General features: G+C 32.4%; 1 protein-coding gene across 1 annotated transcript; it reads left to right on the forward strand.

Annotated features, from left to right (window-relative positions):
* The first annotated feature begins 676 nt into the window (after nucleotides 1-676).
* Nucleotides 677-21,908, forward strand: LOC129235933 (uncharacterized). Its single transcript, XM_054870019.1, has 2 exons — nucleotides 677-1,689; nucleotides 21,098-21,908. Exons 1-2 carry the CDS (start codon nucleotides 1,149-1,151, stop codon nucleotides 21,133-21,135), a joined length of 579 nt encoding a protein of 192 aa, XP_054725994.1. The 5' UTR covers nucleotides 677-1,148; the 3' UTR covers nucleotides 21,136-21,908.
* Nucleotides 21,909-24,356: the final 2,448 nt, after the last annotated feature.

A 24,356-nucleotide genomic window follows, 5' to 3' on the forward strand; every position in this document is an offset into this window, starting at 1 on the left:
AGAACAGAGGAAAACAAAAACATATTTTATGAGTTTGCAAATTTTTACAAGGCAACAAAAAAGCATACATACAAACAAATGTACATATAAACTCGTGCAAGAAACGCGAAATACGCGAGCAAAACAAAGGCGGCATTGTTGTTTACAACGCAGACGCCGACGACGAAACTGCGCATGCCACGAACAAGTTCACGTCGAGCATGTTTGATAGTATGAGATGGGTACGAACATGCAACGCGTAGCACACAACATGCAACATTCAAGTGTGCGACATGTTTGAGCACAACAGTGATGTCGTACGCCGGCAGCGAAAGTGCCTCGGACACGCCAGCGCTAGCAGCGAGTGCACTTCTTGGCAGAGTAAATATATTTTAAGGTATTTTAAGTAAATTTTTTAGTATGCCAGAATTAAGCAGTGATTAGGCTGAAACTGTATTTACCTGCATTTTATGCTTTTAAGGAGTGAAATCACACAAGTACTGCTGGTATCCGCTTATTTCATGCCAGTAGCTTGCGCAATTCAGATTCGTATACTACCCTTCTATGTAACCCTGTGATGTGCGAGCGATAACTACGTTGGGAGCAAGCGAGATATACATAGCAATGTCAGACGAACGAGTGGAACATGTTGGGTGAGACGTTTTGGAAAGTGAACACTTGGTCGGTCGGCCATTTGTGCGAAGAACACAAACGTAGATTTTTAGTTTTAGATTTTTCATTCGTGTTCGAAAGACCGATGAGTGTGGATATAATATAATTGTGCTGTCGTTTTGCGTTTCTGATAGAATTTTCACACATACACAAGTGACATGTGTGTACGCGTATGTGTGTGACTGTATAAATTTTTATAATTGGCGCGTAGCAAACTCAAAGAAAATAGTTACATTAGAAGTAAGAAAAAGCCAAGTGACTAAAGCAAATTGGTCCCATAAACGTTTAAGTTAAACAACAAAGACGCGGCGCAAAAACGCAATTGAGTGCAGTGCAAACGTGAATAATACAAAGTGAAAATTGCCCACGACCAGTGAAAATCGCAGAGGTACCTACATATAACACATTGCTATAGCATCAAGAAGAAAAAAAATACAACAAAAAGAAAATTATTCAACAGAGTACAGTGAAAAATTTTGGAAAATCGAATTGCATGCATGTTTTATCAACGTAATATTGAAATAGAAAAACTCGCGTTCAAAACTGTAGTAGAAATGGCACCCTGCCAAGTGCATCCAGTTATAATTCATACGAGCAGCAGTGCCGTCAGTGCTAGGATTCCCCCAGTGCGCCCCAGTGGAGGGGTGCGCAGAAATCTCTTCGGTCAACCCGACCAGCGTGAAATGGTGCGCCATTTCGACAATGAAAATGCACGTCAACGTAAACGTTTGGATAATTACAAAATTATTGAACCGATCGCGCTGAGTAAGGAAAACAATAAGGAATCTGAGTCTGGCAAAGAATCTTTCCCTGGCCTAGTCGCCACGGAGTTGGAGGCACATGAAAGAGATTTACAAAAACAAAAAAATAAAAGTAATAGCGATGTGCTGTTATTACGTCGGGAGCAGCTCGAGACGACACCTACGTTGTCCGCAAAAAATAAACTAAGAACGCCGCTTACCAGCAACCGCACCACCACCGACGCGGGCACTGAAGATGCGCGTTACAAACCCTACACCAAGCAGTCATTAATCACTGGTGAGTCAAATTGACGAATATAATTATTTTCCAAACCAACTAGTTTTTATACGACGCCCTGCGCGCCAATAGCAGTTAAAGGACAACAAAAAATAGTTTTTATAGATTTCATCATAACTGTTAAATATACCGCGCTATATTCCTAGCAATAATATGGCAACTCGCAAAACACCTGATTCATCATTTCATTTCCTTTTTCTTTGGCGCGCAGAGACTTCCTTGCATGGACGTAACGAAAACGCGCAAAGAAGGTAGTTTTGTTTAATTTGTTGGGTTTCTGCTAAGATTTACCCCAAGCGTCAGCGGAAGGTGCGCGCACTCTGCTTGGCGGTAATTTTTTCCATTTCAACCCTTGTTATGAAATCAATGTCGCAGTGTTGCCAAAACAGAATTATTTTGATTGAGACTCAACTTGAAAAATTGTTTACTTAGCGCGAGTGAACGCATTTAGGGCGTGTTTTTATTCACCAGTAGAGAAAGTTTATTTGGCGAAAGCTTTTTTTCAGAATGTTGGTCTATGGCTTTTATTCGTACTAAATTATTTATCCGAACATAAATTGGGGAAATAGTACTACCATTGAAAAGTATGAAATAAATGAGCGAATGAGTGTTTTGGCAAACTTTTGTTGATCCTATTAATTTATATTTATCCTTTTTATGAATTAGTAACTTTTTATTTATCTTACAAATTTATAATTTTTATTTATCTTTCAAATTATAATAATAATAATAAATATAATTTTTTAACATTTTTTTCTGTAACTTTCTTTTAATATTTTATTATATTATATATAACTTAGCTTGACATTTTTTTTATTTATTTATTTATAACAATTTATAAAATAATAAATTACAGTACAAATTATATTTTTATTATTATTATTTTACTATACAGAAATAAGTAAATAAGCGTAGGCGCACCAGTAACACAGATCGTCAGCTAGCAGGTCAAATTTAGTATTTTTATTTTTAGTCATCATGAGCTGATAGCCCTGGCAGCTAATGCTCATTAGTACATTTTTAGCAAGTTAATTTACTTAATTTTGTCAATAAATTATAATAATAACAATAATATTTTTAGTCATATTCTGATTTACTGGAGAATTACCCTCAATCTAAATCGCACTTAACTCTACATAAATGAATTTCTTTAGGTTTGTCTATTCGAAATATGATATTTCACAACCTTTCCAATGTTTTTACTCTCAACAACTTTTAAATATTCTGAAGGTATACAGTGTCCAAAGATATTATTCCTGCTGTCGGGTTTTTTATTATTTTTTATGGTATGCAAAATATATTTATGTAACTTGTTATAATGCATTATTGCAGTTGTTGTTATCTAATTTCATATTGCCTCATAAAGTTTTATTTTGTTTAATTATTATTTTGTTAATACATTCATATATTTGATATTCCTGTGCAAGTCTTTTTTTCATATCAAGATATGCATACACACATACAAATGTACATATATATTATTTATAGTGTATATACACAGATTTCATAAGACACACTTAGATAGGTATATATATTTATTTTTTTTTATATATTTTTTGTATATACATATACATATTTTTTATTTGTTTTTATATTATATTATATATATTTTATTTTAATTTTTTATATTATATATATTTTATTTTTTATTTTTTTATATATTTTTTTTTATTAATTTTTTATATTTCTTTATATATGTACATATATTTTTTTTTATGTATTAATTTTTTTATATTTCTATTTTTTTATTATTTCTATTTTTCAACGATTCTGATACATTTTTTAGAAGCGTTGCACAATTACAACTAATATATCGATAACGATGCTCATAAGCAATTTTCATTTAATAATTGAACTTGTTTTAAGAAAGCATTTTAATCATCTTTGAAAGAAGAATTCAGCAGAATTAAGCTGGATGCTGCGTCGTTGGCATGCTTTCTTAATCGCTGTTTGCGAGCCAAGGCAAATTGCTTCATTACTTCACTCACAGTCATATTATATGTATAAGTGTATACATACTTGTACATTTTTTTTTTCTTATGTCCTTTATAATACTTTATTAGTTTGGGGGAAAGAAATGCATTATTTTCGGTTAAAATAATTTAAAACTGTTTTTTTTTTTAACGAATCTGCGTATTTTCTAGCACAAGAAATTAATATAATTAATTATTATATGGATTAAAGAGCAAAAAAACCGTCAGGTTAAAACTTGCATTTATTTTAACAAAATTTCATGATTCGTGCGTCCCCACAATTTTCTAAAGATTATATGTTAGGAGAAAATGCGCAACATTGTCAGAAAAAAAATTATTAAAAATCAACGCGAATTTTGTGACATACAAACTTGCATACTATTATTATTAAAATTTAATGGGCTATAAAACTGCATACCAATAAATATCATAAAAATTAAAACAAAACAATTTTTTTTATTAAAATTTATTATAAAATGTATTGTATTTATAAGATTCAAAGTTTTGATGAAAATATGTAGAATTTTCATAAATCTTGTTTAAACGTTTTTTATGCTTCTTTTTTATATGGCGAAAAGCAGCAACATTATTGCAAAAAAATTATTAAAAATCAACGCGAATCTTGTGCCACTACAAACTTGCATTTTATTGCACATAAAAATAATACATACATATACATATATTTAAATTTATTAATTAATTTAAATTTAAATTTAATGCATTTAAATTTATTATAAAAATCTAAAAAGTTCAAAATTTTGATGAAAATATATCGAATTTTCATAAATCTTGTACATATATGTTTTTATGCTTCCTTTGTATATGGAAAAATGCGTCACAACGTCATGAAAAAAAATTATTAAAAATCGACTAGACTTTTTGCCATTACAAACTTGCTTTTTATTGCAATAAAATTTAAAGGGCTATAAAACTGTATACCATAAATTAAAAAAATATATGTTTTATTTAAATTTATTATAAAAAATTAAAAGATGATGAAAATATATCGAATTATTGGAAATCTTGAACAAATATGTTTTTATGCTACTGATTAAAAGTTCCAAATTTTTATGAAAAATTTAATTGATATGGTCTTTGCTATAGAATCAACTATAATTTTATAAAAATAAAAATAAAAAAATATTTTTTTGTAACAATAATAAATAAAATTTTATAATAAAATAAATTTAAAAAAATAATATAATAAAATTGTATAATACAATTTTATAATATTATTATAATATGCTCTATACTATTTTTTATAATTTCTAACTTCGCTTGTTTTTTTTAAGCTATTCATCTACAGTTTATATATATTCATGTTGTAAAATGTATCAAATTATATAAAAAATATGTCAAATATACGAAATTTTTTATTTTGAATGTACGACTGTAAGACTGTAGAAAGAAATAAAAAATATTTGAATTAAAAATAAATATGTGGTAATTTTATAGTTCTGCTAAGTATTATAAATATATGTATGTATATGTCCGCATATGTATGCAAACAGGCTAATGATTCAAATTCTTCGTATGCTTTTGGCGGGCATTACTACTACATTCGCCTTTTACATATTGCATCCATACATACATTTGCATTTACGCACATGCCCGTGTAAATCTTTGTTTATTTCACATTTGGAAATGTGTGCACATCAATTCATTTGGCTATCATGCATTCACTCAATAATACATACATACATATTCCTTTACAAGGTGCATGCACTGAGATTATATCTGCACACATACATACATATACATACCTAGGGTATTTTCTTTTGGGCGCCAAAAATCGTAAAGCGTTTTTATGAGTGCGCTATTTGTGTGGTGGTGCTATTGGTTGTTGGTTGGTAGTGCCTTTCCGAGTTCAGGTGTCCTCTTTTCATTTTCAAATATATTCTACATACATTTCAACACATTTACAATTTGGTTTGTATACGCGTAGTTTTGAAATTCTTTTTGTGTCCACTCAAACTAACATGTGCATTTTCGTACATATGTATGTACATACATCTCTATGTACGTAAATACACGCATGTATGCTTGGTTTTCGCGCCCGAAATAATTCCCGCCTGAAAATCTTGCCGGACACATGCTTGCCGCCACACAGCCTTTTTTACAGCTGTTATTGATGGTGTATTCCGCCGCCGCCACTGCAGCTCACCACTTGACATACGTACACAAGTACACACTTCGCCAACTCTTAAGAAATTGTCAATAAAAAATTTGGCGGGGAGATGAAATTCCCATACCATCAAAAAGTGAAACAAACTCATACGAAAAGACACCGTAACGAATGTTTTGAATGTTTTTGTCACATTCTGCTTGTCCGACTATTCGCTGCGCTCTGTATACGTTTTTGTTACATTTATTAATTTGTTTAATTTTGTTTTGCTCGGCTGTTGCCAATTTTATTGGCGGTCCGACGATGCGTGGTCACATCTACACAGTACATACATACCTACATGCATACATTCTATGTATGTTTGAATGAATGGGGCGATGAATAGTTTAAAAATATGTTACAAAATACAGATAATTAAATTAGTTTGTATCGGCATACGGATTTAAAAGGAAAGCGAAGAAAGCGGACAAAGGCGCGAATTCAATTTGATTAATATTTCGGTTATAGTTGATTATTTCAATGTTTGTATTACAAGTCAGTCGAGAGTGGCTAGTATTTAAAAAATTGTATATATTTTTTTTCTATTTTTAATAAATATTTTTTTACTTTTTAATAGAAAATATATATTTTTTTAATTAAATTTTTTTGAAGTGAAACTTCTTTTGTCTCGAAGGATGAAACGCTGTGAGGAGTAAAACCATAGCGTTTCATCGATATGTGACGCTACGCCAGCGCCATCTGTTAAAAGCGTGGCGTGGATGAAACGCTGTGAGGAGTAAAACTACGCTAAACTACGTAAAACTCACGCTATGCCAGCGCCATCTGTTAAAAGACTGGCGTGGCGTGTCGTCGTGAATGTAATGCGGTCGTTTATTATTGCATTCTTATCGAATGTAATTTGTAAATATGACATTTGATTGACGGCCGCCGTAGCCGAGTGGGTTGGTGCGTGATCACCATTCGGAATTCACAGAGAGGTCGTTGGTTCGAATCTCGGTGAAAGCAAAATTAATGAAAACATTTTTCTAATAGCGGTCGCCCCTCGGCAGGCAATGGCAAACCTCCGAGTGTATTTCTGCCATGAAAAAAATCTGCTCATAAACATATCATAAAACAAAATGAAATAAATGCATAAAAAAAAAAAAAAAAAAAATTTTCTTGTGATTCGAACCAAGGATTTCGGATCGGAAGCCCACATTGCTAGCCGCTGGGCTATCGCGCTGTGCTGTCGCCGCAAAATAATGTATCATAAATCTGTTTACCATACCAAAGACCATACACTTTGCGAACGCATTTCGGTGGAAACAGTTGACAGTTATCCCAAACACAATATTATATTAGTAACGCGAGACGCGTCATAGAGTGTGTGTGTAGTTTTGAGCAAATCTTACAAACATATTTTGTTTTGTTGATTGATTTCTGTTAAATATGGCATCAAATCAACAAAAACGGAAACCGAAAACAGGTGCTGAACGGCAACGTGAGTATTTGGAGCGTAAAAAATTAAGAGCTACTGTTGAACACCGTGACAGTGAATCCTCCGGTTGTACGATAAGTGATAATTTGTAGTACCAACAACAAGATGCGGAACTACCATTGATGCAGTATTTCATCGATACCTTGATAGATTAGAATGTAGATCATTTTTTACGTATTTCAGTTACCATAAAGCCCTTGTTTCATTTTTGGAAAACGAATCCAATAATGATAATGACAATGCCGAGAACCAAATGTAATTGAGTACAATAAATTCATTTCTTTTTATATTAAAATAAATAAATAATTCTGTTTAATAAAATTCCATTCCATGCTTTCCATGACTTCTGCATGCATTATATTGAAATAATAGTTAAATTATTGATTTGTTGATAAAAGAAGTTTCACTTCAATCGTGCGGGTTCCGTGAACTACCACACACTTTCTTTTTTCTATTTTCAATAGAAGAAAATATATAATTTTAATAAGAAATATATATTTTTTTCTACTTTTTAATGGAAAAAAATATATTTTTTTTACTTTTTAATAGAAAATATATATTTTTTAAATAAAATTTTTTTCTATTGTTAATAGAAAAATGTATTTTTTTTACATTTTGATAGAAAATATATACTTTTTTTACTCTTTAATAGAAAATCTATGTTTTTTTTTTTACTTTTTAATAGAAAACTTATAATTTTGTTTTCTTACTTTTTAATCGAAAATATATAATTAGTTTTTTTTTACTTTTTAATAGAAAATATAAATTTTTTTACTTTTAATAGAAAATCTATTTTCTTTTTACTTTTTAATAGAAAATCTATAATGTTTTTTTTTACTTATTAATACATTTTTGTTTGCTTTTTAATACAATAGAAAATATGTATTTTTCAATTAAATTTTTTTTTCTATTGTTAATAAAACCTATAAGGTTTTTTTTTACTTTTTAATCGAAAATATATAGATTTTTTACTTTTTAATAGAAAATATAAATTTTTTTACTTTTAATAGAAAATCTATTTTTTTTTACTTTTTAATAGAAAATATATATATTTTTTTTTACTTTTTAATAGGAAATATAAATTTTTTTACTTTTAATAGAAAATCTATATTTTTTTACTTTTTAATAGAAAACTTCTATTGTATTTTTATTTCTTAATAGAAAAAAATATTTTTTACTTTTTAATAGAAAATTTTTATTTATTTTTTGTTCCTTTTTATGACTTAAAAAATTAAAATTACTTAGACTGACGCGCTTTGTTAAACTCGGCCGAAATCACTTAAGCGGTTATCGCGCCAATAAAAAAAATAATAATAATACGCAGAAAATAAAGTAACTTAGAATTTTTTAAACCAACGACCTCTGCTAAACTCAATTTCCTGTACATATGTAACTTTTTATATTTAACAGCAGCAGTGGCATGGAATATAATAAATTGTTATTAAAATAAACTCGAGAAGTTATTTCGAATTGCAAATTTTATTGTATTTTTATATAATTTTATTGCATTATAAATAATTCTGGAGGCGATATTACCTCGACTGCGCCTTAGACGAAATACGATCGGTAGAGCCTTGTACAACTTTTTCCATATACATCTATATATACATATATAATTGACGCGTACACCCTTTTTGGGTGTTTGGTCGAGCTCCTCCTATTTGTGGTGTGTGTCTTGATGTTGTTCCACAAATGGTGGGGCCTACAGTTTTAAGCCGACTCCGAACGGCAGATATTTTTATGAGGAGCTTTTTCATGGCAGAAATACCCTCGGAGGTTTGCCATTGCCTGCCGAGGGGCGACCGCTATTAGAAAAATGTTTTTCTTCTTTTCTACTTTTTCCATACCTCACTAATAATTGGCCGAATATCGGCTCTCAAGTCGACAATTATAGCAATTGACAAACCAGTCTGTAATAGTAAACTGCTAGAACAACAACAACAGGTGTCCAAAGTAGTCCCAAGGCGTCACGTCACATGAGCTAGAATATATTTTTTCAATGTAATATTCAGCAAATTTTTCTTATTATCTGTTAACATTGAAATGAAGCTAAGTCTGGCTGCATTTCAATATGATTTTCACCGCAAAAGTGTGGGTGTATGTAAAAACTGAATTCCCAAACTTTTACAAAAGCCCTTCTGGCCGATTTTTTGTTTCCAAAAATTAATCAGCTAAACATCGACAACATTTGGTTCCAATTAGACGGCGTTATTTGCCATACACCGCCCTTCCCATCCGATTTATTGCAATATTCAAGCCACCGTTGACGCCTTACGGCCAGATTTATTGGAAGAAGTAGTCAAAAATTGGACTGATCGAATGGACTAAGTATGTCACTCGTAGCCGTGGCGGACATATCCCGTATATCATATTCAAAAAATGAATGCCATGAAATTATACAGCAGAGTATAATAATAAAAATTCAATCCAACAATAGGTATTTCTGTTTTGTATTAACATTTTAAGTTCTCAAGCTTTTAAAAAAGCACCTCATATAATTGTTACAGGTATTTCAATGGTAAGTATGTAGTTGCTTCCTAATAGGCGATTGTTAGAATATTTCTATAATTAATTTTTCATCACCCTGCATCATGTATATTTAGGAATTTTTTTTTGCAGACTTGAGGTAAAAGTAGACTCTAAAAGAATATCCTCGATTTTTGAGCACTTTTCATGACCTGCTAGAATTTATTCAGCGAAATCGAGCATTTTTATTCCAAGTGTTTGGGTATGCAAACATTTTATTAAAAATTTTCCATTTTAGAACTGAGTTTATATTCCAAGCCTTGATAGAGTTGTAATTTAATTGCCTGTAAAATTTAATTTGCATGCGCGCGTTCGCCACCGCCTTTGATAAAAAAATATTCCTTTGATTTAATGCACTGCCCCCATAGTACAGTTGTTCTTCAGTTAGTGGCGCACGAATTATTATTCATTAATAACTACTTGCTCGTATCCAAACAGATATGTTTATATGTGGTTTTATATGATTAATTTACATCCATACATACATACATGCCTACATACATACAAGCGTGCGTCTTGATTATGTTTCTGTTTTAAAAATATGTGGCCTGACTTGTTGTTGATCTGACTGCGTCTTCGGTCTCCTGCTCTTAGTTTAACTGTCCGCAGCATTGTTGTTTTGCTCATTTGTTTGCATATCTCTTCTACATTCGGGCAGTATTGACGTCGATGGGTGAGCCCGCCTTTTTATCCAATGCCACTGTTGTTGTAAAAGTGTTGTCACCAATAAAATGCGCTTAATTTTTTGGCAATCATTCAAAGCATATAGCAAAAAACAAATCATGAAAGAAATATATAGTATGTATGTATGTGTGTATAAAAAATAGAATAAAAAATGCATAACAAACACAAAACTCAAAACTCAAAATCGTTAAGTAAGAAAGGTCGAACAAAAACAGAAATTGCAAAGACTACTGCTGTGGGTATAAAAATAAAAGTTACTTTTTCGTTGGCTTCAAAAACAAAAACGTTAATACGAAGAGTGGCATAACGCGCTCGTCGCAGGTTTGCTGTATATGTATGTATGTATGTATGCAGAAAACCACAATCACAATAACATCGAAATGAGTATGAAAACAAGCAGAAAATTTTGTCAAATGAGCGCCAAAATATTTGATAGCAATTCATTCTAGAGTCGCGTACACATGAAACGTAATTTTACTTTTTGCGTAAACAAGTCACAATTCCGCCAACAACAGCGTTGATAATCGCTATTTTTCGGCTTCACATAGACGCTACTATGGCTGTGCTGCTACGCCATGATTGCCTTAGTTATTAGATGCTTGGTTATAATTGGTCTTATCAGTTTCTATTTTGGAGACTTTCTTTTCAGAATTTAGCAATGTCTTCCCGCCACTTGGCAGTGTTTGGGCTCAATGCGAAAGTATGTGTGTATGTGTATTAAGTGCTGTTGTATTTTTTATTAGTTGAAAGTTTATCAGTATTGTTTGACTAATTTTTTTTATTTTAATTTTTTTTTTTTAAATCGCAAGTAAGAGGAAAGTGCCGAGTATAGTAAAGTTTCAGGTAATACTGATACATACCTACATATGTATGTTGTATGCAAATACAGTGATGTCTAAAAGTCTACATACGTTTTCGTTGATTTGATAGTCTGACACATTTTGATATGAAACTTTTTTTAATTGCAATGAACTACAAAATTCATTATTTAACATGAAATAACAAAGTTATGGAGGGAAAACGCAAAAACATCCTCGAAAAAAGTCTACTTAAATAAACGAAAATAAATAATTGGCGCGTGTAATTTTGTTTAGGTGTCTGGCCGAGCTCCTCCTCCTACTTGTGGAATGCGTCTTGATTTCATTCCAGATATGGAGGGACCTACAGTTTTAAGCCGTCTCCGGACGGCAAATGGTTTTTTTGAAAATTTTTTTATGGCAGAAATACTCTTGCAGGTTTGCTATTGCCTGCCAAGGTGCGACCGCTATTAGAAACAAACATTTTTCTATCATTTTGCTGTTTCATGCACGGAGATTCGATCCAACACACTCCCGAATGGTAGCCACGCACCAGCCTACGGCTACGGCGGCCTACATACAGTACCAAACAAAAAACTTACTTTTATGTGAAAACTTTACTTAAGCCCAGATAATGTTGCTATCTTTGGTATTTAGTTGTCCATTGTTAGCACCATTAGCCACTTGAAGCCGACATGGCATCTAAACAACTAAATTTGTCAGCTCTGCAGATGTTAATTCTGTTCCCAGCTTCTATTATGCGCTCGGTGAGTACAACAGCGCTAGAAACCTGGATTTTGCGTGCCAAAATTTTCAGTAAATGCTCAAATATATTTAATTGTTGGCTTTGCTGTGGTGTGCATAATCGTCTTGGTGCATAGTAAAGCAGCCAATTCTTAACAAATTGTGTGGTGTGCCTGTGATCGTGTGAATGATCCAACCTGCAGCAAGGTTTCAAATCATGTTTCAGCAAAGATTTACATTTATAAAGATCCATGTTACCCTCAATTAATTCTATTATTCAAACTTTAAATGCAGCTCTCCAAACCATAACGTTGCCCCCACCACGCTTGACAGTTGAAGTTAAATTCTTAGGATTGAGTGCAATATTTTTTTCCCCCAAACTTTTGCTCTTCCATTGCTGCTAAATTTATTAAACCCTGGCCTTATACATCGAGCGACGATTGTCTGTGCCACTTTCGATGAAAGATTTTCTCGTGCGTAAAAACAATATCGTATTTGATACGACACTTTTGGCCAAAGGTGAAGTTTACGGTTTTTTTTCCAGATATTAGTGGAATTTTGCTTGGTGTTCTACTGTGGAAACCATTATTGTTTAGAAGCCTTCTAATTGTTATTGGATGGGCATACTTTTCTGATATGATTGGTACATATGTTCGGTTAATTTTGAAGTTTTAACTTTAGGATTTTTGTCCACTTGCTTGCGAATCAAACGGATGTCTCTGCGAGATAATTTATTCGGGTGGCCACTGCGCGGCTTATATTCGGGTAGGACCAATATTTTTTTTTTAATTTCTTACTATGGTCTCTACTGTTGTTTGGCTCAAGTTTCAAATTTTTGAAATTTCACTGTATTTCTTTTTTTATATAGTATGCTGTATAACCAGCATATAATCTTCTGATCTCTTTTCGCGGAACCATTTTTGCTGCTCAAGTGTTCAAATCATGGCTGAATTCGATATAAGTAGAGTAGTAAACATAATAAAAGAGGGGAAAACGGTACTTTACCTTATCACAACACCCGATACTTACTAGTGTACAAGCTTGGAGCTTCGTTCTGTATGTATATTTTGTCAACGCTGGTTTTGGGTTTTCCCCCCATAACTATGTATTTTTTTAGTTGATTGTGATTTCAAAAATGTTTCAAATAGAACTGAATCAACACAATTTTCAATAAACTTTGCAGACATTGAACGAAAATAGGGGGGTATGTAGACTTTTGTCCATCACTGTACATTTGGGATATATATCATGTTATATTTCAACCGTGTTGCGCTTCAAATTTATTTGTGTTGCACATTTTTTGTTGCTGTAAAATTTCGACTTCCTGAGAAAGGCTAAATTCCGGAGTAATAGTTAGCCTGGTAGCTGACGCTGTAACCTAACTATTAAATTTTGTGAAATGTATTAATAAACCAAATTTAATCCATAATTAAATTTAAATCAACATTTTCTTTAATTCAATAAATAAATATATATTTCTGAAGTCTGTGCATCCCTACTGGCTTAAACTAGTTTGAGTGCACTTATTTTCCTTCAAAAGTATACTTCTAAACGTAATGCAAATTGAAAATTTCATGAGGGAAGTGTTTTTTAAATAATAGGAAAAGTTTCCAATTATGGGAAACGGAAGATAAGGGTTAAATTTTGAGGTTTTAGGGGCTTTGAGTGAAGAAACGTTACCATTTTTATTGCAAATATTTAAACATTTTCGTAACTTGCAACTGTGTAGAACCGTGTAGCAGGATCGGAATGGAAGATACGTAGATATTTTATGAGAAACTGTATATAAGAGCAGAAATACACTACATAGTCAAAAAGTGGACTTATTTTTTATTCAGATACATATGTACGTATGTGTACAAGTAAAAATTATTGTTTAAGATTATTGTTTCAGCTCGATTAAAATATTAAAATGAAAATTTTTGAAAATTTGCGATTAAATGAATTTACAATAATATTTTTTTTTTTTTCAAATGAAGGATAACTCCAGTATTTATTTATATATATATAACATATATAGTGCCTATATGTATATATGTACATATATGTATATAAATAAATATATTTGGATATGTGCCTCATACAAGTATTATAGGTGTGGTAGCATTCATTTAAGTTTAGTATAAATTTCTCCTATTAAGTATTAAAGCCTAAATATGTATGCACATGCATGTATGTATGTCTGTATATGTATGTTTTTATGTTTTCGATCATGCCTATAAACGTCAGATCATTCAAACAAACATAAGACTGACGGACAAAGCCCATAAATGAACAAAAGCTGCACGATGGAGCAAATCTCGTCACAGTTTTCGGCGCACTACGCACAGTTAAACTGTACCACCATCTCGTCAACAGCGGTCGCTCAGCGAGCCAGATTGTTTGTCTGTTGTTTTGTACGTATGAGATACTCTCCTACACCAGCACATGAAATGAAATTCTGTAGAGAAATCGAATGAATAATAGTAGTTATTTATTTAATTTATTTCTTCTTATTTGATCAATATTAATATTTTATTAGAGGTCGTTGAGACATTTATGTATGTATTTGTAACAATTTAGTTAAGTAAGAAAAGTAATACTATTCCATATCAAGTGCAGTGATTTAAATATTAATTTAATTCCACTTTTTGCCATAGGTAATAATGCCTTTTAAACACCAGTTTTTAAATACAAAAATATGCGCTAAAAGCTAAAGGTAAAATTGCAGAATTCACTTTGAGAAAGAGACTGTGTGTATGTGAGTGAGTAGGCAGTAAAAGAGAGAGAAGTCATAAAATATTCAAATGGTGCACTGGGGTTCATGCGTTTTTCGACGTGTTTGTCGTAGTCAACGTCGTCGTTTTTTTTTTCTCTTTATTTATGTTCTTTCGGTTTCAACTTTTGCTGTTATTCCTGCTTTTTGTTATTGCTATATAAATTGTATTTTAAATCGTTTTATTTGTGTGCTTTTTGTTCTTGTCGTCATCGTTATGCAGTCGCATTCGTATCTATATTTGTATGATTATCTGTGCATTTGCAAGCACCACAGTCAGTATGGCAACGGCAAATGCAAAGTCACTGGGTAGTAGTGGCCGTTGCAGCGACGGCGGCAGAGGTAGCCGCACCCACAATACACCACCAGGCGCACCATAGCTAGCTATCAGACTCCACCACGTCTGTCACCCTCTTTCATTCTACTGCGCAGAAACATAATACACAATCGTGCTTTCATATTTATTTGTGCTGGCTATATGTACGAGTAGATATTCTTCGGGTATTGCGTTCGCGTGTTATTCCAACAAAATAAAATGAAGAAAAATACGAGTGTAAAAAAGCGAAAAGGCAACTCTCCACTCTGCTTGTGCTGGGTGCTGCCATACTGTGGAGTTTTCTGTATGATCAGTGATTGAATTTTATGTAGTTTTTAAATAGTAAATATTAAATATTTATAAATTTATAAAATATAATATTGATAAATATTTATTCTTTATTAAATATTATATAAATATAATAATATTTATTATTTATAAAATATCACATATTTTAAAAAGAATATTATTAGAATAAAAGAGAGCGTTACTTTTTGCTCTTAATCATTTGCGTTACTGTTATTTGTACACATAAAATATACAGTATGTATATACATTCTTTACATGCATATACTCGTACTATACCTACTTATACATACCTACATATGTACATACATATGTATGCGTAGCCAAAAAATCTTCTCGCTTACACCTGCTCCAAATGCCATTTTTTTTACTCTTTCAAAACATTCATATAGCGACTTGGGTAGTTGTGATTTTTGGCGGGAAATCTTGCCGCTGACGACAATACGCACAATAGATAAACATGTTCATACATGCGCAAATATAAAAGTATGTATGTATGTATATTTCCACATACGCACTATTTGCGGTTACATATCTACATACACACTTATCTACATATAATGCATCTACATACATACATACATACATATTTAAAAGATATATTTCCTCTCTCTTTAAAACCCATCATTTCTCTCGCACGCTCTTTTGCCTGTTTTTGGTTTTTTGTTATTTGTGAAATCGCACTTGTATCGCTCATTTACATAGGCACGCAGTTGTTTTGTATAATTTGTTTATTTCATCAATTGCTCCGTGTACTGTTTCTCCACTTCGAACGGCCTTCGGTCAATCTGTACAGTTTTATTTTATTTTTACTTTAATTTATTTTTTAAAGCGAATGTATTAAATACGATACGCATAACCAGCTTTATGCGTGAACATTCTAGTTAGAGTTTTTTTGTGTGGGTGCATGGATTATAGCCGAAGATCATACCATATTACCCAATAGGAACTATTTACGATGCAACGTTTGTAATTCTACTGATTGTTTTGGAAATCTGTGTGGACAAATACGTAGTTTTTAACTAATACAAAAAAAACAAAAAAGTGGTGGATCGTGGTAATTAGACGCGCTCATATTATTTTGAACACAGTTGCTTATAATTTTCATAGCTACCTGCCACATTTTATTAAAAAATAAGTACCCATAAGAATGTAATTGACAAATTCCCTATATTTCGTAACCTCACGACTAAATGTGTCATAAAATCTGTACATCTGTAAAATTTCTGTTTTGACTCTGCTCAATTTCCTTATGTGGGCACCTGTGCTGTCCTAATATTTCATTTTCAAAATGGCATCAAACAAACAATCTGGAAACAAACAAGAAAATCTATGAAATGCGTCGTCTCCTCTTGACTATTCTGTTTTAACAGAGCCTTTTTAACACAATGAGATGGTGTAGATGATACCAAAATGTTCTTACATTTTCAGGACCCTTGCGAGTACAAGTTATCGTGGTTTCACTGTATATAAAATATAAACTGAAAGGAAGGATAAATTAAATGACCAAAATCAAGCAATATAGCCTAGTGAGACGGTGGCGTTAATCGGGATTACAGGCCCAGTTAATTCTTATTAAAATTGTAGTGTGATAGTTTTGTCAGTAAAATTTGGACCGCAGGACACAAATACGGTTATTACTAACAAATAATTATTTATTTTACTGCTGCGTTAGTTTGTAAGTTTATATATTATAATAATTGTATTCTTATGTAAACTTTTATTAAAATAAAAAAAATTTTTATTAAAAAAAATTTTAAATCACTATTTCTCAAATAGCTCCTTAATATCAAAACAATTAATGTTATTTCGAACGTATTAGTGCAAACTAGCACAGTCTTTCTTATTATTCTCTTTAAAAGTTGCATTACTTTTCATTCCCACAAGATATTAACTGTCTTCTTTGGGCAATGTTGCCATCGAAAATTCCCCTAATCCGCTTTAGTTATGAGAATTAAGTCAAGTTGTCAATACGCCTTTGTTACCCTTATAAGAGTTTGAGTTTAGTTAACTTTAACTCCTGAGATAATTCCGAATTAAGCCGTTAATGACGATTAACGCCGCCGTCTAGGCTATTAGTCTATTTCGCATGGGTAGTAACCCATCAAGGAAAACCTTAAAATTCTAAGCATGTGTAGGTATTCAAGTGTGTTTGTATTCGATGTTATAAGTTTTTGTTGTTTTTCGTTTATTCTGGTTTTAGCAGTGGTCCTATAAGTAAGTCAACCATAAGATAAAATACATCACCAGTCTGTTGTGAATGAATTGAATTTCATCGTTTATTAGTCGAACAGAAGATGACGCCTTTAAATTTCACCTTCAGACCAACACACCAACCGCAATATCCCATTCTGAAATGCGCTTTTGAATAAAACACAACTATAAGTGGATTTGTATGCATGCGGAAATGTATTATGTATGTGTGTATGTATTTACGCGGAAATGTGTACAAACAAAACGCTGACTGTTATGCTTTGCAAGCGATAGCGAATGTTATAAGAGTTTGAGTTCGGCACTTCACTATTATTATAATTTTGTGTGGTTTGTTTTGATTTGGGTTTCTAATTTTTTAATTTAGTTTACTATTTTTGGTTCAACTTTCGTAAACACTTATAAATCGTCAGAGTAGTAAAAATCGTAAGAAGCGTTCGCGGTCCATAGTACGAATGACCGCAATGTTGACGATTACGACAGCCACGATTACGGCTCCGTGGGAATGTACATACATGCATACATATATAAATACATGGGTATGTGTGTGTGTATGCAGGTGAGAAATGGCATTTCACTGTACTATTAACAGTAGTGAAGAAAGAAAGCTACGAATGAAAGCAGTTCGCTGTCTGTGCCAGTGCATTGAATCACAACAACACAGTTGTACGTATTCGCTCCGTTGTCGCCGTCGTTTTGAATCCGAGGTTTTTGTGCAGCTTAAAGTGGTTGTTGTTATTATTATATTATTATTAATACTATTGCCGTTAACGGTGAGTAGTAAAAACAAATGTTTTTTGATATTTTATTTGTCGGTCATCATTGTCTTCGCATATTTTGTGCATTAAATTTTTGAGAAGAGAAAAGAGAGAAGTGAGGTTTGCCTTAGTAGTGATGTTGTTATGGTTAAGGGTAAGGGGGCGTGAAAAAGAAAAACAGACTTTGTTTACCTTCATGCCAGCACGTTCTTAATGTTTTGGTCGAGCATGGCCATCACGAATGCAAAACCAACAAAACATATGTACATACATAAGTTGCTTACCTACCCATCGCCTAACTGGCTCTTTCACTTTTTCGCTCATCGTTTAGTTCGTCAATTGTTTGAATGACTATTGGTTGGCTTTTTAAGTGTGCCCCAGTTATGAACTTATTGTTGTGTGTGTGTGTGTGTGTGTGTGCATGTCTGTGTGCCAGCCGTTGATTTGGATGGTTGGTTCAAAATAGCGTTTTGTCTGCAGAAATAATGGTGAAAACTGGCAACTGCCTGCCAATTTGAGGTTATATTGTTATTAGTTAATTAACTGTTTGTTTATGGTTTTATTTTTATTTTTGTAAGGGGAAGTGAATTGCTAATTGCATGCAGAGAAAACTTGCTTTGAGGCCTTTGCGTTTTCGAAAGCAATAAGAGTTTTACATTCTGTTAAATTCTTTAAGAAAAAGTAGTAAAGAAGTGAATACAAATAAGCCATTTTGAGAAGCTCTTCCTTTTGATACAGAGGCACAGTTTTTCGACTTGATGAAAACAAGGGTACTAATAATACAACATTTGACTGGCAGTGGCCAAACCTGTTCGACGAAGTCTATTTTCTATAACCCTGCTTCAGGAGGTTTGTTATAGAAATATATTAGAGAATTGAGGCAACATCATATCATCCGATTCCTCAGAATTGTAAAAATGAGGGCGCAGGAGAACAAAGATGAAAAAAACCGAAGATTTCCTTATTGATTAAAATACTTTAAATTTTTATGTAGAATATCTATGGACAGGCCTAAATAACTAATAATGCGTTTTGGAAGTTATCTGAGCTTATTTAATGTAGAGAATATCTGAGATGTTACCTGTAATTGGAATTTTACGGAGATATTTAATTTTGATTCTAGGATGTGACTTAGACCTTTCAGTTCTTGAAAATATGTTGTTAAAACAATCAGCCTCTGCGTACTGATTCTCGCATTGCTGAAGACAGTAATACCATGGCCTTAGCATATAACTAAGCTCGGGGGTCCCCGCGTGGCGACCGCTATTAGAAAAAACTTGTTCTATTATTTGGTGCTTCATGCGCGGAGATTCAAACCTGCGTTCTTCTGAATGGCAGTTACGACGCACCAACCCCCATTTAGTTATGGCAGTTTCGGCATTTTACAGAACATTTACTTCAACATTTTTTCCAATCTTCGAGACATTCACTAAAATAAACTTCCAAAATGGTCTGGAAGATGCGATGCGTTGTAGGCTTTACTATATTCCTTAATCGTATTGAAACGGTGTCCCCGTCGCGACTTCTTGAGCTTGAGCAATAGCCGGAAGATATTTGTTGTATTTTGAACAATATGCTCCATGAGAATTTATGACAAACGGAATGCGTTTTTTTTTTTTTTTTTTAAATAAAACATCTTTTAGTTCAGTTTTCAGTCGTCTATTTCCTGTTCAATGCTTTTCGAGTGCTTTACTAATATTTACTTCAATTAAACCTCGAAAGCGTTTTGAGCCACTCGAACAGTACAAAGGAAAATTTTACATTTGCAGCAAATAGTTCCTTGCTCAAATCATTTTTTTCGCTAAGCGTTGATCGCTAAATTATGAACTAAAATTTGAAAATTTCGAAAATGTAACTAACATAGAAGCATACGAAGAGTCTTTAATTTAATTTTCATTTTTTTAAGGTAATTTCAAATCGAATAGCAAAAATTAAATACCATAGACGTATGTAATTGCGTATACACACAAATACTCATATTTTCCGAGTTTAAATGAAACATATTGGCGCAATCTTTTATTTTTTGTTTTTGTGTCCACTGCGGTGGTGAGATATCATGGGGTGAATTACATCATAGCAGCTCTTCTGTGTCAGAGTCCTCCCCTCAAAGCAAACTACTTGCAGTCACCATCGATCGATCGATGGCTAATTGCATTCTCCTATTTCTTCATACTCGGGCTTGTTTCGAATGGCGTATTATTTATAAATGTATGTACATACATATGTATGTAAATACTTATGCAAGTATGTATATATGTATGTATGTATGTATGTAGGTTCGTGTCTGTTTTTGTGTGTATGTGGTTTTTAGATTGCATTTCGATTTCGTTCGTCTCGTTATCAACAGCTGGCACAATGCTGTGCATTTTATTGCTATTTCTGCGTCGCAGGTAATGTGACATGTTTGCTCTACTATTTGTTGTTGCTCATCGTCCACTTAAACGATATTTGTGCAGTGTGTACTTTTGTGGAATGAGATGATAAGCGTTTGCATTTGGATGAATGTGAATGGACTTGCAAGCTATTATGAAGGTCATTTGCCGTACGCCATCACACAACATACGATTTTGTAATAGGAGAAGAAGAAAAGCGAAAAAATAAAATAATATAAGCATCATTAACCAACTATCAACTAATAATTATAAATAAACTAATAATTATTATCTACAACTGTTCAAAACTTCATTGATTAATATTGATTTTTTCTCTCTTTCTTTCCTTTATGTTTACTTTTAGATACAATGCAGAAGCGAAAATCAATACCACCACCATAGATACTGATGCTGCTGCTAATGACGACGTCGACATCGACGTCATCGACGTTGACATCATTTCGGGCACCCAACAAATCGCTTGAAATTTTGTCGGCTGAAGTTTTTGTAAAGGGTGTCATGATGAAGGTGGTGCGTTAAGTGCGTTTGCTGTTTTATTTGGAGAGGAGCGCGCGTTGATGCTGCTGCGAGTACAACGAGTAGCGGCGGCGATTTGTACTGAAAGAGTGTTGGTTTTCTACATAGTGATAAGATGTTTAGAGGTGTGGCCACGATCAGAACGTGAACTGGCTGTCAGCGAATTTAATGGAATTAGTTGGTTGGCTGTCGTAGCAGGGGTCATGATAGCGGTTTGTTTACGAACAAAACGAGATTGTGTGGGTGATTGACGAGAAGAACCAACACAACCATCGCTCATTTTGCTTCGTTGCCGTCTGAACAACGATTGATTGCACGCATGGGGAATATGTACGTGTTAAATGAGCGAGCAACAATTTGCTGCCGAATACCCGATGACGTGGCAGCCGAAGTTGTACACAGTTTTGTTGTTCACCATAGCTGATGGCCAATCCTGGTAATCTATCATCCTGGGTTTTCTAAAAGTATTTCTTATTTATCAATATAATTGAAGACAAATTTTGCGGCAAAAAATAAAAAGCAAAGAAGTAGAAGAAATTTGAAAATATGCAAATATTGTTGCAATTAAGAATTATTTAGAGATCATTGAAGGTGTTTGCAATTATTATTATATCTTTTAAAAAGTTTAGTTAATTTTATAATTTAAATTACGGCACTCAGAACATTAAAGTACGCTACTGATTGCTGGACTTCGGTATTCTATTCCAGAAAACTTGAATTTTGACATTTACAATTCTATTAAATTTTCATAATTTATATGACTTTGACAAAAAACGCAAGCCCTCTTTGATTCGCCAAGCGTTAGCTGCCAAACATATGAGTATTTGTAAGACTGTGTTCATAGAGGTCAACTTTTGTTGCTTCAACTCGTTACTTGTGATACTCGTGCGCTGTCAATACCGTTTGTATGCTCGTTCTTCTCGATGGTGACTAAAAATTAACAATTCCAACTTGTGTGAATACGACAGGCAACGCCAAAAGAGAATTGCAAGGTTGAAGCAACAAAAGAGTCCCTGTATGAACGCGGCCTAATGAAACTCTCTTTAAAGAGAATTGACAGCATTGAGAATTATGAGTTATACCAGTTTCGTGAGGTGTAACCATACTCGCTAGTGGCGAATCTTGCCCAATAACATTGTTGTTGCGTTTACATGCAAATTTTTCGTCAGATGAGCGAAGCCCGGAGATAGCGAGCAGAGTAGTGGCCAATCGAAGGCGCTAGTGCTGTAATTTAGTCTCTAATTCAGCTAGTTAAAACTGCGGGCAGTGTACAAGTCTGCAAACTAAAGAAATTACTAAATACTGCTAATATTTTGAGGTTTACTTAGTTTTCAATAGCATGAAACGAATTTTAGTTGACTATGAATTCAGTAATATTTCGAAAATCACAATATTTGCTTGAAACTTTTTGCAAAAATCAAAATTTACGAATTCGTGCTTAAGCGAATATAAATAAAAGCATATGTTCTCAAAAATGTGACTAAAGTGGAATAATTACATGAAAATTTCCCACCTAATAGGACAATTTTCACGTATTTGTATGTATGTATAGCTGACAAAGTAGTCCACAGCCTAATTAGTGAAATTATTAATTTGCTTAATTATATTAATATATTATTTTTAATTTTTTTTTTAATATTTTTATTTTTAATTTCTTTTTTAAATATTTTTATTTTTTATTTCTTTTTTAAATATTTTTATTTTTTATTTTGTTTTTATTTTATTTATTTAGTGTTTTTTGTTTTACAAGAAAACCCTCCTTTCAATGCTGGAACCAACGCGCTGTTTAATATTAAGACAAATATTGACGCAATCACTTAGCATTACCTAATCATTACACAGGCCAACAAAGTGCAGCCGATCGTTCTAATTGGCTAAATGATCGATGGGCTGTAGAGCGCACGTATAGAGTATGTAATAGTAGTAACAGAAAACTGAGCAATTTTGTGCCAAGAGCAGCTGGCCAGTGCAATTTTACTTTTAGCAGCGCCTGCACATTTTTGTTTTGTTTTTCGAACGTTTTTACATTTTTAAAATGTAATTTTAATTTTTTGTTACTATTAATTTTTTTTTTTACTTTTTTACAACGTTATTTTTAATATACCAGCGCGCTAGTTGTTGTTCTCCACCATGTCATCAATCGTTCGATTTGTTGGCCTGTGTTATTAACCAAAACATTCATACAAAACTTTGGAATGATCTCACTTATGCAATGATGTAGTGTGTGTATTAGAGTATTATTTTTCCTTTTTAATAAAAAATAAAAATTACCAAAAAGCACAACAAACACTACATTTTATAAAATCTAATTATTTTAATTGAACGTTAATCGAATTTGTATTTTTATGCGTAAAAAAGCTTACAAAATTTTTAATTAAATGAAATTTTGTTTTAATTTACTCACAATTCAAAGAATTTCCAAACATAGTTGAAGCAATAAATTGAAAAATAAAAGAAACAACAAAAACAAAAAGTATATGAAAACAACTTTGCGTTGACATAACTAATAATTTAAAACTAAGCAAAATCATCCAAATTATTAAATATCCATATACTTTTTTGTGTTGTATAAAATGCACTGAAGCATATGCACGATTAAGTGCAATGACAATAGACAAAAAACCGAAATACAAATACAAACATAACAACAAAAATAGCAAACAAAGGAATTACAAAAATCCTAGCAATTATGTTTTTGTAGGCATCATTTTATTTACATAAATATATACATAATTTTGTTTTGCTGCTATGCATTAAGCAACTTCAGAGTCTTAAATTTGTTCATACATTTTATTATCGATCAATTACTATATAAATACTATTTTAGTTCTTTAGTGACAATTTTTTTAAGGTATACGTATATTTTAAATTAAATTTAAATTTAATTTGTTTTATTTAATTTTTAAATATTTTTTTTTTGTTAATTTGTACATAGATACGACAAACTATGCTATGTATGTAGTAGTAGTGCATATGTATGTATATGTGTGTTTGTGTGCATATGAGCTGATCGTTTGTGCTTCAGTGTGTTGTGCAAGTGAAAACCAGTAAACAGCTTACAACTGTAGATATTCTTATGTATGTAA

Source organism: Anastrepha obliqua, chromosome 1, assembly GCF_027943255.1.
Source record: "Anastrepha obliqua isolate idAnaObli1 chromosome 1, idAnaObli1_1.0, whole genome shotgun sequence".
Lineage (NCBI taxonomy): Eukaryota > Metazoa > Arthropoda > Insecta > Diptera > Tephritidae > Anastrepha > Anastrepha obliqua.

What these genes read in the sequence shown, in the direction of transcription:
- LOC129235933 (XM_054870019.1), top strand. Translation starts at nt 1,149, where the DNA reads ATGTTTTATCAACGTAATATTGAAATAGAAAAACTCGCGTTCAAAACT. An exon ending in CAAGCAGTCATTAATCACTG is followed by an intron (nt 1,690 to 21,097) that starts GTGAGTCAAATT and finishes GTTTACTTTTAG; the next exon opens with ATACAATGCAGAAGCGAAAA.